Source organism: Lepisma saccharinum, chromosome 1, assembly GCF_977018435.1.
Source record: "Lepisma saccharinum chromosome 1, izLepSacc3.1, whole genome shotgun sequence".
Taxonomy (NCBI): domain Eukaryota; kingdom Metazoa; phylum Arthropoda; class Insecta; order Zygentoma; family Lepismatidae; genus Lepisma; species Lepisma saccharinum.
Window position 1 is genome coordinate 21,600,616 of NC_139229.1, and position 14,723 is coordinate 21,615,338.

The 14,723-nt window shown below is 39.4% G+C and overlaps 1 protein-coding gene across 1 annotated transcript in view; it reads left to right on the forward strand.

The window, feature by feature from the left end:
• Positions 1-14,723, forward strand: part of LOC145997357 (uncharacterized) — a 137,864-nt gene that overhangs the window by 14,497 nt on the left and 108,644 nt on the right. The window contains exons 5-6 of the mRNA XM_083134358.1: positions 11,466-11,603; positions 13,773-13,980. Of these exons, the coding sequence (XP_082990484.1) occupies positions 11,466-11,603; positions 13,773-13,980 (346 nt within the window). The remainder of the gene's footprint in view (positions 1-11,465; positions 11,604-13,772; positions 13,981-14,723) is intronic.

Here is a 14,723-nt window from a genome sequence, read left to right on the forward strand (position 1 = left end):
ATCAACAATTTTCTAGACATTGAAACATAAATAAATAACCATGAAAAGGCCAATCATTGATGATCTTAAATTAAGAGATTATCTTGTAAAAAGATTTAAGGGATGGAAATCAGAGAACCGTGGAATTTATGAAAAACACAAACAAACAGAACAGCCTGTAATTGATGCTATTAATAATTTAGGTAAGAATATCAAAACTGTTACAGAGCAAAATCAAAATTTGCTCACAGAGCTTGTACCTGTAGCTGCTAGGAACATATTAGATTATCCATTCACCCCACTTTCCAGTATTCATACACCTAGTCCTATTGCTCCTAGAAGAATTGAAGCCAGTCAGGATTCTATTGAATTGGGTCTTCTTGCTCAAAAATATTTAACCACACCTAAAGACAATAAAGATGAGGTTTTTGGCTTATATGCTGACACAGAGCTTGATGGCAGCATCATACATAGAATTGGCAATTTCAGAGTAACATTTATGGGAGATGATATAATTGTATATTCAGAATCTCATCTTGGAGAAAAAGGTGCTTTTGTTAAGTACCCCGGAACACCTGGATTATGGGAATTGATGACTAGGAAAAGGCCTGGCAGCTATACAGATCAGGATTATGAGGATTACAAAGAAATATTAATAAAATCAGATGCTCTATACCAGAACAATGATCCCACACAAAAAAGAGTCAAGTCAAGCAGTGGGGCAAAATACAACAATTTAATCAAGCCCATATGGTCACAGATCAAGACTGGCAGTGGAATCAAACAATACAACACCCTGCCAAAAGAATTTGTGTGGGTTGATGATGTCAGGAAACTTGTAGATAGGTTATTGGTGATAGCTGGGGAGGAAAATGCTGGGAACCACAATTTTTACAATGAAAAGGTTGGAATTATGGACATGATAAGCACAAAATTGTCTAATTTTATAGTGAATGACACTAAGGGGATTGGATATCTCATAAAAATTATTAATACTCTACCCCCCAAATTTTGGAATATTTCTGAGGGTCGGGGCTTGGTTAATGACATTATAAACAAGCTGCCATTTGAACTACACATTCCAGGCTATCAGTATTGTGGTCCCGGTACAAAATTAGAGCATAGATTAAACAGAGGGGATCCTGGTGTTAATCCTTTAGATGCTGCTTGTAGAGACCATGACATAGCATACAACACACATTCTGATCTTGACAAGAGACATGTTGCAGACAAGAAATTAGAAGAGGCTGCATTTGGCAGATTTGTAAGCAAAGATGCTTCTTTGAGTGAAAAAATAGCAGCATTGGGAACCACCATAGCTATGAGCACCAAACAAAAACTGGGGTGGGGGCTGTGAATATGTATATAATAAACCTACAATGAGGGCCAAGGGTGTTATGTATCAAATACCTTATGCAGGTCCCAAATCTCTTAAAACTATTGACAGTCTCTTAACCAAAAAGCAGCGCAAGAAAAAAAGCTCTTGTATTGCAAAGGGGCATGGTATGAAATTGTTGCTTAGTACCCCCCAATTAAAAAAATTACAGCAATCAAGAAAAAAATCACATGTGGGGGGATTCATATTTACCATCCCTGCCATCTTAGCTGCTCTCGGGGCTGTGGGGAGCTTGGCTGGGGGTTCAGCTGCCATAGCAAAAACAGTAATAGATGCCAAGAAAAATAGGGCAGAATTAGATGAGCAGAAGCGCCATAACCTGGCCAAGGAGAAACAGGGCAAAGGTGTTAAGAGAGCCATGAATAAGTTTAAAAAAAACAAGAGCCGCTTACAAACCAAGATATTGAAGCTTTAATCAAGCCACTGGGCATCAAACATTTTAGAGGTGTGTACATGTCTGATTCTTTACCAGAACAACCACTCAACAAAGAGTGAGGCATTGTTAATTTGGATAAGTACAAAAATCAGGGCACTCACTGGATTTGTTATCTTAAATATTTAAACAATGAGGCATTTGTGTTTGATTCATTTGGAGGTGTTCCACCTGAAAATTTAATAAAATATCTAAATTCAGCTAAGCTTTATTACAATAATGCCCGTGTTCAAAACTTCAGAGATGTTAATTGCGGACATTTGTGTTTATCTGTTCTTAGATATATGTCTCAAATAAATAAACCATCAATTGAAGATTTTCAAAAAGCCTTGTGGTATTTAAAACATCATGGGGGTATTTCATCTCACCAGCCAAAATTCAATATTAAAACTCAAATTGCATGATGACATAGTGTATCCCAAAACAATAGCTCTCAGGGCAATTTATGGCATGTACCTAATCCCTAATATTACACACCACAACAACAAAATTGCAGTAGGGGATGAAAAAATTGTCATCACTCCAGGGCAGTATAATCTCTCCACTCTAAATGCTCAATTACCCAGAGGTGTAGTATTAACTCAAAATTCTGTCACTCACAGAGTAGAGATTGTATCTGCTACAGAAACAGTGAATCTGGGTACTATAGGAGAGCTGTTAGGATTTGAGAACAACACAAAACTTGAAGCAGGCATCAAACACACTGCTATGAATATACCTAAATTCTTGGCCATAGAGACTCTGAATATTCACTGTAATATAGCAGAGGGTATGATCACCAAATCAAATGGCATAGGTACTCACAAACAAACAGGGATCATTGCAACATTTAAACCTAATTCTGAATTCATGGAGCCTATTATCTACAATCCATCCCCAACATTATATTTTCCTGTGTGTCATAATAGAATAGATTATATTGAATTGATGGTCACTAATGAAAAAGAAGAATTAGTTGATTTTGCTGGAGCCACAACAACTGCTATCATAGAAATTAATATTTAAATAAAAATACATACAAGACAAAAATGGAAAATATTGAGAGTTATGAGCTACAATCATTCCCTCCAAACAGGAGGACATTTGCAAATTTAAATCAACCCAACACAGAGATTGAGGTTGATCTTGATGTAGGGGATGGATTTATACACCCCCACAGAGCAGATTTATACATCAAATTTGATGTTGTAAAGCTCGATGGTACCGATTATCCGGCAAATTCAAATATAAGACTTGTAGACAATTTTGTGCCGCATCTATTCTCTGAAATTGAGATCAGAAAGCATGGCGTTGTTATAAACAGAGTGGATTATCCCGGCATTACGTCCACAGCTTTGGCCACATTAAAATTATCCAAAACCGAGGCTTCATACTACAAAATAGGTGGATTTGAGGCTGGTGATAAGATATTATCTAAAAACCACACTGTACTGTTCCCCATGCGCCTGTTGCCAGGATTCTTCTCAGATTACAAAGAAATTATGTGGAAGGGTGGGTTAAGAATTACATTTAGAAGAGCTGCAAATGATAATAATGCTTTGATGAGGTACAGTGCAATAAACTCTACAGGAGAAGCTCTGCCCAATACCCTACCAGATGCAGGCAAATGCATTATTCAGACTATGGAGTTAAGAATCCCTGTTGTTGAGTATGAAGCCAGTTATGCTCTTAAATACAAAGCTGATATAATAAAAAATCCACAGGTTCCTCTGCAATTTTATACATATCAATGTGTACAGAAGCCTGCATCTGGTTCTTATTATGAATTTGATGCCACAAATTTATTCTCCAGTATTCAATATGACATGCCTGATTTTGTAGTGGTATTGTTTCAGACTGGAAGACACAACAATCAGGAAAAAAATTCAAGTAAATTTGATAACTGCAACATCAAGAACATATATCTTAAAAATGGCAGAAATGAGGTATTTCCTAGAGAAAATTACAATTTAGACATGTCCAAGAATGATTTCCTTAAATTATATGAGGCATTTACATCATTCAAAAGGGTCACTACTGGCAATACTGACATGTATTACACACCAGATGAATTCAAAGCACAGAGACCCATGTTTGTAATCAATGCTTCAAAAAGGAAACAAGTTGTGGTGAATGACAGAACAAATATTAAAATTATCTGTGAATTCCATGAGGCATTACCTGATGACACCATATGTAGTGTTATTCTCATAGGAGAAAAATCATATGTTTATGATGTAAGAAATGAGAGAGTCACGGAGCAATTCTAGAGGGTCTCTGCATATAATATTTTAATATTTGATAAGCAAATTGAAGCTGGTATCCAATTGAACTTAAACCAGAAGTAAATATGTGTGTATGTGTGTGTAGGTGGCTCTTATAAGCATCTTGGCCTAGTTTTAAGTGTGGCCAAAAAAAATATCAAGAGGGGCATATTTTTGACAGGATTATGGACAACAATCTCACAGAAGTGCCTTTTATAAGTATAGGCACATCAATCTGAGGGGGCTCTTCCTTTCTCATGGAATCCATGAGGGCTTTTTTACAAAAATCTTGGATTAGACAGGGTTCTACACTTGAGCAAAAAGCTCATATGGGCATGTTGAGCCTGTTTTAAGTATAGCCAAACCTGCTTGGGGGGAGCTCTTCCTTTCCTGGGTTTATAATATTGTATTTACTACTACTATAACTCTGAAAACAATGAGCAAGACTTTCAGAATAAAGCCAAAAGCACGTGTACATTGGACGTAAATAAAGGAAGGGTTTAACAGGTACAAACCCATTCCAATGATTTAGTAAACATTCAATAATTGTGAACAGTGGCGTTCCCAAGAAGGGGTTGATGGGGCCATAACCCCCTCATTTTGCCCAGTATTCCTAAAAAAGGGCCGAAGACAGGAAAATATGGCGAAATGAGAGGGCGGACTACTAAGAAAAAATATACTTAATCCTCTCCCCCCGACGAAAATCCTGGGCACGCCACTGATTGTAAGTTTAATCTCTCTCTCTCCCTCTTCCACCCCCTCTCTCTCCTTCAACATAAATTACTGTGGCTGAAATGATATTATGTGTGAAATATATACTTTTTAGGTGGATATCAATTTTCCAGGGGGGCGTTGCCCCCTCTTGCCCCCTCTTCTGGACGTCCATGACTGTCCTACGTGCCTCAAGTGCCTGATTTCCCCCCCCAGTTAATCCAGTGTTATTCGGGCTTCGAGAGAACTGGACTCGCAAAGGGTGACTGATCGGCGAGACCCATTTTTCTCTGGCGCCATATCTTGGCTTGTTTCTATTTTCTTTTAGGATTGCGAGAAGGGTATTAGGAAGTAACAACATGTGAGATTGTTTCGGCAAACAACTACGTATGTTTACGATAAGACTGTACTTTGCACTTCTTGAAACTTCACAGGACAGATAAATAACATTTCAAGTTTAATCGAATTTAGTGTTCCTGCCTGCTTTGGAGACCTAAGGTACAGAACCACCACAGGTAGTCAGTCAGTCTCTTTTCTTACTTACTTGTCTCTATCGTTATATCATTCATTCATATATATATATATATATATATATATATATATATATATATATAGTATCGCAATAGTGTTGTTCGTAAAATTTACACGGACTTCTTCAAAGGTGTTCAACTGAGAAAGGGAAGTTTCTTATATAGTTTAAGGATTTTTATAAATTTTTGCCACCATTTATACAAGTATATATAGAGGACCTCATCGATGGTGTAGTGGTAACGTCGTCGCCTTGTAATCAAGGGGTGTCTGATTCGAACTCGGTTATCGCACATAGTGGATCGGATCCCACTTTAAACTGTAAGTCCTGTTCCCATTAACCTGTGGCCTGAAAACAAACTTCAAACGATTATTGAAAAATAGACGAATCAAATTGTTTTGTTCGTTTAGAAATTCTCGTATTTGCCGACGAATAAGATGCACTTTTTACCTTAAAGAATAGGTCCGAAAAACAGTGTGTCTTACACGTCGATAGTCAGTTGTTGATTACTTTCAATTCTGTAAATTTTCTGTTCTGAGTTAGACGATTTCTTTCTTGCATCCTTGCGTTTATATCATTAAGAAGTGTACTACCTGTATTAGTAATGTACTCCATGGTACAGTGTCTCTCAAAAGTTTTAGGACAACGACATTTTAAACTAGGCAACCCAAATTACGTAAGGCGCTGGTGTAGAGTTAGGCTCAATTTCAGGGTTGCCATATGCACAATAGATATTTCTGAAATACGTGAAAGAAATAAAACCAAGTATTATTGTATAAAACTCTAAAAAAAATATCAGTATTACATTTGTCGCAAATAAGGAATACTTTCTGAAAGAAAGAAAATCGATTTTCTAGAATTTCATCGCTGATGAGTCTATATATAGGAAAAGAGGAGAGAGGAAACGAAAATGGACAACAAATGAGAGGAGGAAAGAGAGAGCGAAAGGGGAAAGAGGAAAAGTAAAGGAGGGGAGAAAAGATAGGACAGATGTGGATAGGGGAAGTAATGAGGAGAAAGGGAAAAGATGCTAGGAGAGATGAGGAAAATGAAGCAAAGAGGAGAAGAGAAAAGGGAAAGAGATGAGATGGAGGAGGAGACGAGAAGAGGGGAGTTGAGAGTAGAGTAAAAGAGAGAACATGAGAAGAATGAAATGAAGAGGAGAAGAGTGCAGTGGAGTCGGAAATCTAAGACAGTTGAGGAGATAAGAGGAGTGGAGAAGAATGGAATGGAGACAAGATGCGAGAACAGGAGGGAAGGCGATGACATATAAGCAGAGGAGAAGAAAGGGTGAGAATAAGTTGAAGGGGAGAAGAGATAGGAGACGAGAGGAGAGATGAGGTATTTGTATAAAATATCGTCTCAGCGTCAAGAATTGATGCATTGTTCAAAATATCGTCATGAAACATTCAATAATATTTTAAAATGAATTGGAGAATGTATTAGATCGGTGCGAAATACCTTTTGGCTGAGTTCAGAGCGAGATAAAATCTGCCACGTAAGATCTGATTCTACCTGCGACTATACCACTAAAAACATGAATGTAATTTTCATATTTATAAGAATTATCCAATTTTTCTCCACTTCTCAGTTCGTTGAAATGGAGGTTTTGTCATTTAACATTTCTCCTCCCCCATCGTTAATTCCAAACAGAATCATTCCATTTCACACTGCTTGGACAATGAACACAATGGTATGACAGTCAGTTTTTGTCACCTACTTTTTTATTATTATTCTATATCCTAGGTTTTCGTTATTTTATATTTTTCTGTAACTTCGTATCCGCTTGAAGCTTCGGTAGAAAAACACCACGTTTCTGAACCTTTTGTGTTTTTCTGCTTTTGTCAACTTTTCCCCCTTTCGGTCGTAGGAGCTCGGGACCAACAATATGCTGCGATAAATCTTTCACCGTTTTTGAGCGACTTTTGTGCATTTGGCGACGGAAAGTCAACTTGGGAGGCCAATTACTGGAGGAACATGTTACGTACCGGATGAGGGTAGAACTATTCTTTTCACCCCATTTTAACGCAACACGTGTGCTTGAAGAAGCTGGACCAGGCAAAAAATGGACGCTTGACCACCAACGTCGTAACTTCAGATTCCCGCGCCTAAAAGTCAGTCCGTTGTATTCGAAGTTTCAAGCTGTCTTTATATAGTGGCAGAACGAACAAACAAGTACAGTCTACCGCCAGTTTTCGAACCGACAACACCTCTGCGACAGTCGGAGTAAAGATTCGGGACTTTGTCTTTTTTCTACCGCGCCGTGTATTTTATCCTGCGTGAGTGAGTGACAGTGACTAGGTGTACGAATACGCAGTGTTAATTAGTGACCTGTGCACTGGATTCGCGTTATTCGTTTTGTGACGAGGAACATTAATACCACTATGGCGGGCTAATCACGAGAGAAGGAGGGCCTTGGGTCTTCCTAGCCTGCCTGCATGAAGCCGACAACGCAGCAGATCATCGCTCAGCGTCGCGACGCCACACCACTAAAACGCCGTCACAAACACCACATCGCCACGAATAACGCCCACAGCCCGATTAGAAGCCATGAAATGATACCGCCGAAAGCCGAAGCCCAATCAGCATCCTAGAGTACTTCGACGCCGACGCCGACGCCCGACGAGAATTCTACGGAGAGAGAGAGAGAGAGAGAAATTGGAAGATGAAGCGACACCAGCCCACACTTAGATCTACCGTCTAGAAGAGAAGATTGAGATAATGAAGCGACACCTACTGCGTCTTGAGACGACGCCGACGTCCCGCGTGAGATTAGCAGCGAGAATCCACGAGTACCCCCGGTAAAGGAACTTCGCCCATTTTTCGCCGTCCCCCCAGAAAGAGAGAGAGAGAGACGATGCGAATCAATTAATCGCTCCATTACGAGGCCGACAAGATGACAGAGAGGCTGTTTTCCCTCGTCTATGATCGCCGTGATGTAGAAGTGTAGAAGGAAAGGTGTCAAAGAAGATTGCGAAGTGCCGCTACAAAGAAGTAGCGTGGGGAAGTGTTAGTGTCGCAAAAAGGACCGCGGATTGACGTCACCACGCCGTTTAGAGGACTACGGTAAACGTCGCTGAAACGTCTAGAACGCCGAGATGGTATAGTATACTACTGTTAATTTTTTATATGTGTGAGTGATCATCTACCCAAGCCTCCAAAGATCGGCCGTCGGACGAAAGGATGCCAGTATTTAAAGTTAAAAGTCGCGAAGGTATTGATTATAATTATTTCTTGCCAACATAATCTAAATTTCAAAACAATTGCTAATTAGGAAGATCGATTCACAGCATACTGTTGTTTTTCCACGCTCTGCGCCGAACTGTTGAGTAATATTTTTTGTTTATGTCACCTTATATGCTTTACTCGGTAATATTTAATTAAAACTGCATAAATCGTGTATCTATTGCAGAAATCATCCCTCAAGTTTGCTAAGTGAGGAAGTAAATTAACTGCGTGCTATTTTTAATATATATTCATACATAAGTGTCTTCATTTTTTTTGTAAACATGTATGCCTTGCAGTTGATATCTATGTTGCACGAGTTGCGTGCCCTGCCTAACGTTACTGAAGTTCCAAGGCGCATTAGTAATAATTTAAACAATAATTGTTTAAATGTTTTGGTAAATTGCAAGAATAAAAAGTTTACGTGTCATGCCTGTTGGCAGAATGTAATGAGCACGCGCAGATGAAAGTTTAGTATCTTTAATTCTAAGCCAATTAACGTCTTCGGGCGCAGTTTAATATTCATAAGAAAAAACTAAATATTGCATGGTGTCTAAAAAAGGGCCAATGTATTTATCTTAATGTAATTATTCCCCTGCGGTATGAGAGAGTGTGTGAATGCTTGAATGATAGTGAGGGATTGTGTAATCTGTCTATTTTTGTGTGTTATATAATATACATTTTTGTTATTTATGATTTGACTATGATTTGTGTTCAAACATATAGTATACTTATCCTCATAACTGGTGGTATTTATATTTTAGTTCAACGTTAAGTCAGCAAAGCATTTCTGCTGGCTAACATCAATTATTATTATTATTGATTATTATTATTATTATTCAACGTCACTATATGCACGAGTCGGCTATTCGTCGGGGGTAAAAACCGATCCGGTCACACGTACCCTGGAATCAAAACCGTTAGCTGGGCCCGGCACCTAGGAAGGGGACTTCGGTCTCCGGACTAAGTGTCAAACATAGGTCACTGTATAAAAAGCCCCCTGGTGAGAATGGGATATGTCTAAAACTTACGAAAATCCCCCCCCCCCCCCCAATCACAGTTCATATTTTGAATGACTACCCAAAACAGAAACCAGAACTCGTTTGATGACCGATATTCTCGGAAGTGCCAACCTTACGATGTCCAGCTGGTATTCTTTTCATTGCTGATCCTTGAAGTTTCTTACCCACAGTAAAATTGTATTCCGACTGGGAACATTCAGATTACGGTGAATGTCATTACCTCGAGCAATTTCCGTTCAGTGTTGATTTAAAAACCGTCCAATTCAGTTGCCGCCCCTCACAGTTGTGCCTTCAAAAATGAACTGTCCTTGTCCAGAAACTACATGAAACTGCTACTCATGCTACTTTCCTAAAATGCTTTGAGATGTAGTACATGTATTAAATTGACTTCGTTGCATGAAAAAATTTTGTTTTTATTTGTAATAAAAAACCGTCATTATCCTATATTATCCATTTTTTTTTGTTATTAAGCGTCGAATTCTGTCACTTTCGGCTAATCGGGACGATGAGGATGAGTGATAAAGTGAAATGGATAAACTCAGAAAAAAGAGCAGATCGGGAGTCGAATCCGAAAACTTTTGTGGTGAGGTAGAATGTAGACCACTTAAAGCAATCGGCCACCGAGTTGCTTAGTAAGCATTTATTAACTTCTGTGGTCGTCGATTGCATTATCTACTCTAACGTGTTTGATCAAGCAAGAACAGAAAGAAAAGAAATGACAAAAGCTAATCGAGAGTTGGACTTGGTAACATATTTCTCTACCAGGAATCTTCAACTACTACGCTATCGGAAAGGTATGATCCTTGTATCTTTATTCTAATTCTAGAGAGGAGAATAACGTTTATGTAGCCTACGAGATAATTTATCACAGACTTCTGGAATTCAGTTTCAAGAGTAAAGGCAGATAAAAAATGTATGCAGCAGCAGCAGCAGCAAAAAAAAAAAAAAAAAAAAAAAAAGATGTAGCAGAGTAGTGAATGGTGTGAACTAGAGTGCTGCAGGGATAGGATTTCGCTCGAGCGCCAAATAGTTCGCACGGACGACGCTAGATAGCGTACGGAATTGACAGCGTCTTCGCTCGAGCGAACAGGGAGAACGAGCGGTATACATTCGAAGCCCAGTGGTACACAATTTGTCTGTGGCAGTGGGCCTCAAATATGGATGGTGAGGTGAAATTGACACGTAAGCTTCCTATGTCATTAGACCAAGGACTTTTAGGTTCTAAAAATGTGCTTTTAGGTTTCTAAAATAGGCTTTAAAATTCTAAAATAGGTTCTAAAAATCCTAAAATAAGTTCTAAAAATCTTAAATTAAGCTCCAAAAATCGTGAAGTAGGTTCCAAATGGAAGACATAAACCTACAATAGCTTCTAACAAGCAAAATAGGCTATTTTTGGCACTATAAAATGTTTTTTTAATGAAATACTGACGTAACATGTTATTTATTATTTGCCTGCAAAGGAAAAAAAAGGTTTAAAATGTAAAATCCGAGGTTCGCTCAACATCTTCATGCTAAAATGTAGTTTACTCTATCTTACCAATGCACAGTGATGTATGAAAATGAAATAGATGAGTGTGGGCTTTAACCATCAAGGCGGATATTTTTCATGTATGTGTCTACGATTATTATCACACTAAAATGATATTAGATTGTATACGTTCGAGAGTGGGAGATTAGACCGAGTACAAGCGATTGAGAGTGGTGGGCAAATGGAAGACTCTAGTGTGAACACTCTCAAGAGATTTCAGTTAGCATTTTTCGTTTCTTCTCCGAACTACTTAATTTGAGATTGGCGGATATTTGGATGACAACTCAGATACCTGAATTTCTGAATTTAGCCGACATCTAGATACAATTATTTTCGCGTTTGATTATCCTTAAATGATTAATAGGAAGTAAATAGCTCTGCTTTCTTCTTCCCAGCTAGAAGATGGAAAAAGAACTTATCTTCACTTCCCCTCTTCCTGAAGATCCAGAGGGAATGCACCGTCCAGAGCCTCTCCCGGATTTTCTCTTCAATAGAATGAAACAGCACTTGAATAAAACCAAGGATGATGCATGGGTGGTAAGTATATGATCTGCTGGTGCAGGCTTCTCTATGATTTCTTCTTTGGTAACAAATGAAAGTTAGAGGCCTGGAAAAAATCAATGAATCTTCACATCTTTCTGGGGCAAGAAGTTAGCTCTGAACGTCTACAAATTCAAATTACAATGGCTTTTCTGTAGAGCATTAATTCCCTGACATTCGCTACGAGACTCGGCGGCAAGCGACCCGGCATCAGCGTTTGTCTTTCCCTGTGTAGGGGGTCCGCGACAGTCGCTAGAGTCGGCTATTACAATTACAGTTTTCATATTGTGTACTAACCTGGACTACAGAAGGTGTTGAAAATGATGTCCCTCTGCTGCAACACATTCCTGGCATCTCCGAAGGAAATTAGAATTTACACGTGCAAGTTCGTCTACTGTAATTCTCCAGATTTCTCGCACAATACTCTATTTTAACTCACGGATAGTGTGCGGATTGTCTTTGTATACTTTATCTTTTAGATTTCCCCATTTTTGTTTTCACTTTCATTCAGAACTGACCTTGTTACTCTAACCTTTTTTACCTGGTTTAATATAGTGGTTCTATGTGGAACGGGAACACCAGGAAATTTCGTTACAAAACGTCGCCGCACTTCTCCATAATTCCTCTTTCGGAAGTAACACTCGACAAGATAAATCGTTTGTTGTAATGTAAAGTTTTGTGGTGCCATATTAAGCCACAATCTTCAACACACGAACACTACACAACGCAACACAACTTCCGAGGGAGGATTATACTGGCGTCAGTCTGCAATGTCAACAGAAAGAAAAAGAGAGCGAAGGTAGGGAGAGCGGGAAAAAAGAAAAACAGACTGTAGCGTGCGACTGTCGCGGACCGGTTCACCGGGAAAGATAAGCTCTGACGCCGTGCCGCTTGCCGCCGAGTCTCGTAGCGAATGTCAGGGAATGCTCTGTATTATATATACCGCTGCAGTGTTTCTAGTACTATAGTACAACTAAATTTGCATGTGAAGTGAGCATATGTTGATAAATCACTGGACTCCTAATTTATCCAGCCTAAACGTACTTTTTCATTTGTCACATTGAAGTAAATTGAGTTTAACTATAAATCATTTATATCTGTGCCAGAACAATGTATCAATATACAAAGCGTACACAAAATATAGTGTGAAGATCTTTCACAGAGTTCTTATGTTTTTGACGATGCAAGGTGATGTGGAGCTCTTGTACGCAGTTCCCATTGAAGATTAGGCGAAATTACAATTGACTTCTCGAGACTGACAAGGAAATTCACTATAGCGACCTCCGCTAGCCAACTCTAACATTTGTTATCATCTGATAAGTCCTACATTTGAGTAAGAAGGTCTACTTCAGAGTTCACAGCGAAATTGTGCATTTCCGTTATGCATTTTCGGCATGTTTTTCTGCTTAAAATTTATGCTCTGCCTGGGAATCTGCGGAGAAAGGGAGCGAAAACAAATCCTCTCCGCAAGTAATGACTCAAGAGAGCTCGACCGATGAACGCCCGAGAGGGAAAGGAATTGCATGGAGGGGAAAACGTGGATGCAGCTACCAGCCTCTTGCAGCTGCGTGCTCTGCTTTCCTCCGCCCAATATCTCCCCCCCCCCTTCCCTAAGGCTATGTGCGGCCTTGCACATGCCCGGATATGTGCCTCTGTATTTTCTACCACGTGCACTCTTTATGGGAATGCATGACGAAAATCGTGCAGGCATCCGTTAGCTCGTATGAACTTTCCAGCCTGATCATTACCAGTGCGTAGTTAAGAGATCTCCAGCCTAACTATTGCCTATTTTTGGAGGAGCCGGAAAAGGTTTTATAAGCTCTTGCCTTGACTCATCTCACCTAGGTCGTTAGGTGCCGAGCTTGCCCGAATTGATAGGTTCCTGAAGACAAGGCCTGTTCGAAAAGGTTTTATAAGAAAATCGCAAATATGAAACACCATATGTATTAAAAAGCTATAGCTTTGTTCTGTTTGTGTTAAATAAAAAAGTTCACGCTCACGAATGTAACAAATTAGGTGTGCTATTGTTCATATGGGACTAAGCATGTCAGGGTTCCAACCTAACAGTTGAATCAATATCAATGTTTTCCAATTGGAACGAATGTGAGATCCAAAGTTAGAGTCTATGGAACTAAATTTGTATTTTCCTTCATAACTTCATTCCAGACGGACACCATCCAAGGGACGCGAGTGTTGTTCTCGGAGGTGGAGCCACTGTCGAGGAAGGTGGCGAGCGCCCTCACGAGGAGAGGCTTCCGCAAGGGGGAGCTTCTGTATTTCGTCACCAACGAGATGGCGCTGCTCGACCTCTTCATCCTCGGTGCCTGGTGGTGCAACGGGGCGGTCAAGGGAGGGTTCCCTAGGAATACAGAAGGTAGGCATGAAATTCACTGAACTCAAGGGCAAGCGAACGAAGTATTGTCTCGAGAGGGCTCGATCAATGAACTATGGAGAGGAAAACGCGGCTGCAACTACCAGCTGTTTGCTCCCCCACTCATTTTCTCTCCTTGTCTAAAGATATACGGGATCTTGTTCCACAGATTCCGGAAGTCTTGCTCGACGAAACCACCGATCAGATCTAACTCTTTCCCTCTCGAACGCTGTCCAGATATTCCAACATAGCTGTAGAGGAGAATCGTTGGTTTCTCGTTTCTCTCTTTACGGAAGTTTAGAAGAAGAAAAAATAAAAATAATACAGGATGTACCTCTTTTTTAGATTATTTAGCATATCAGCAGCAGTTAACATAGCCAATTGTGTCGAATGATGTTTTTGTACCTGATGTTCAATTTCGAGTTATCAAGCAAGAATAGCTGGAAGAATAATGGACAAGGGGTTGAAAGTCTACTTGTAACGACGTCTACCTTATTTGTATGCCTGACGACCCTCTGGCTGTACATTACATGGTTAATGTAAACAAACAAGAAACAAATAAACAAAAGGCAATCATTAATACCATATTTACCTTTTGTGCCAGGGTAAGTGCCATCAGTTGGAGCCCAAGAGATTGTATAGGGTACAAATTACACACCACAGGGTTAGTTTACTTTATATGACATATTTGCTAGATAAGAGAACATGCATAAAACACTTACATTAATGCCCCTTTCATTCCTACA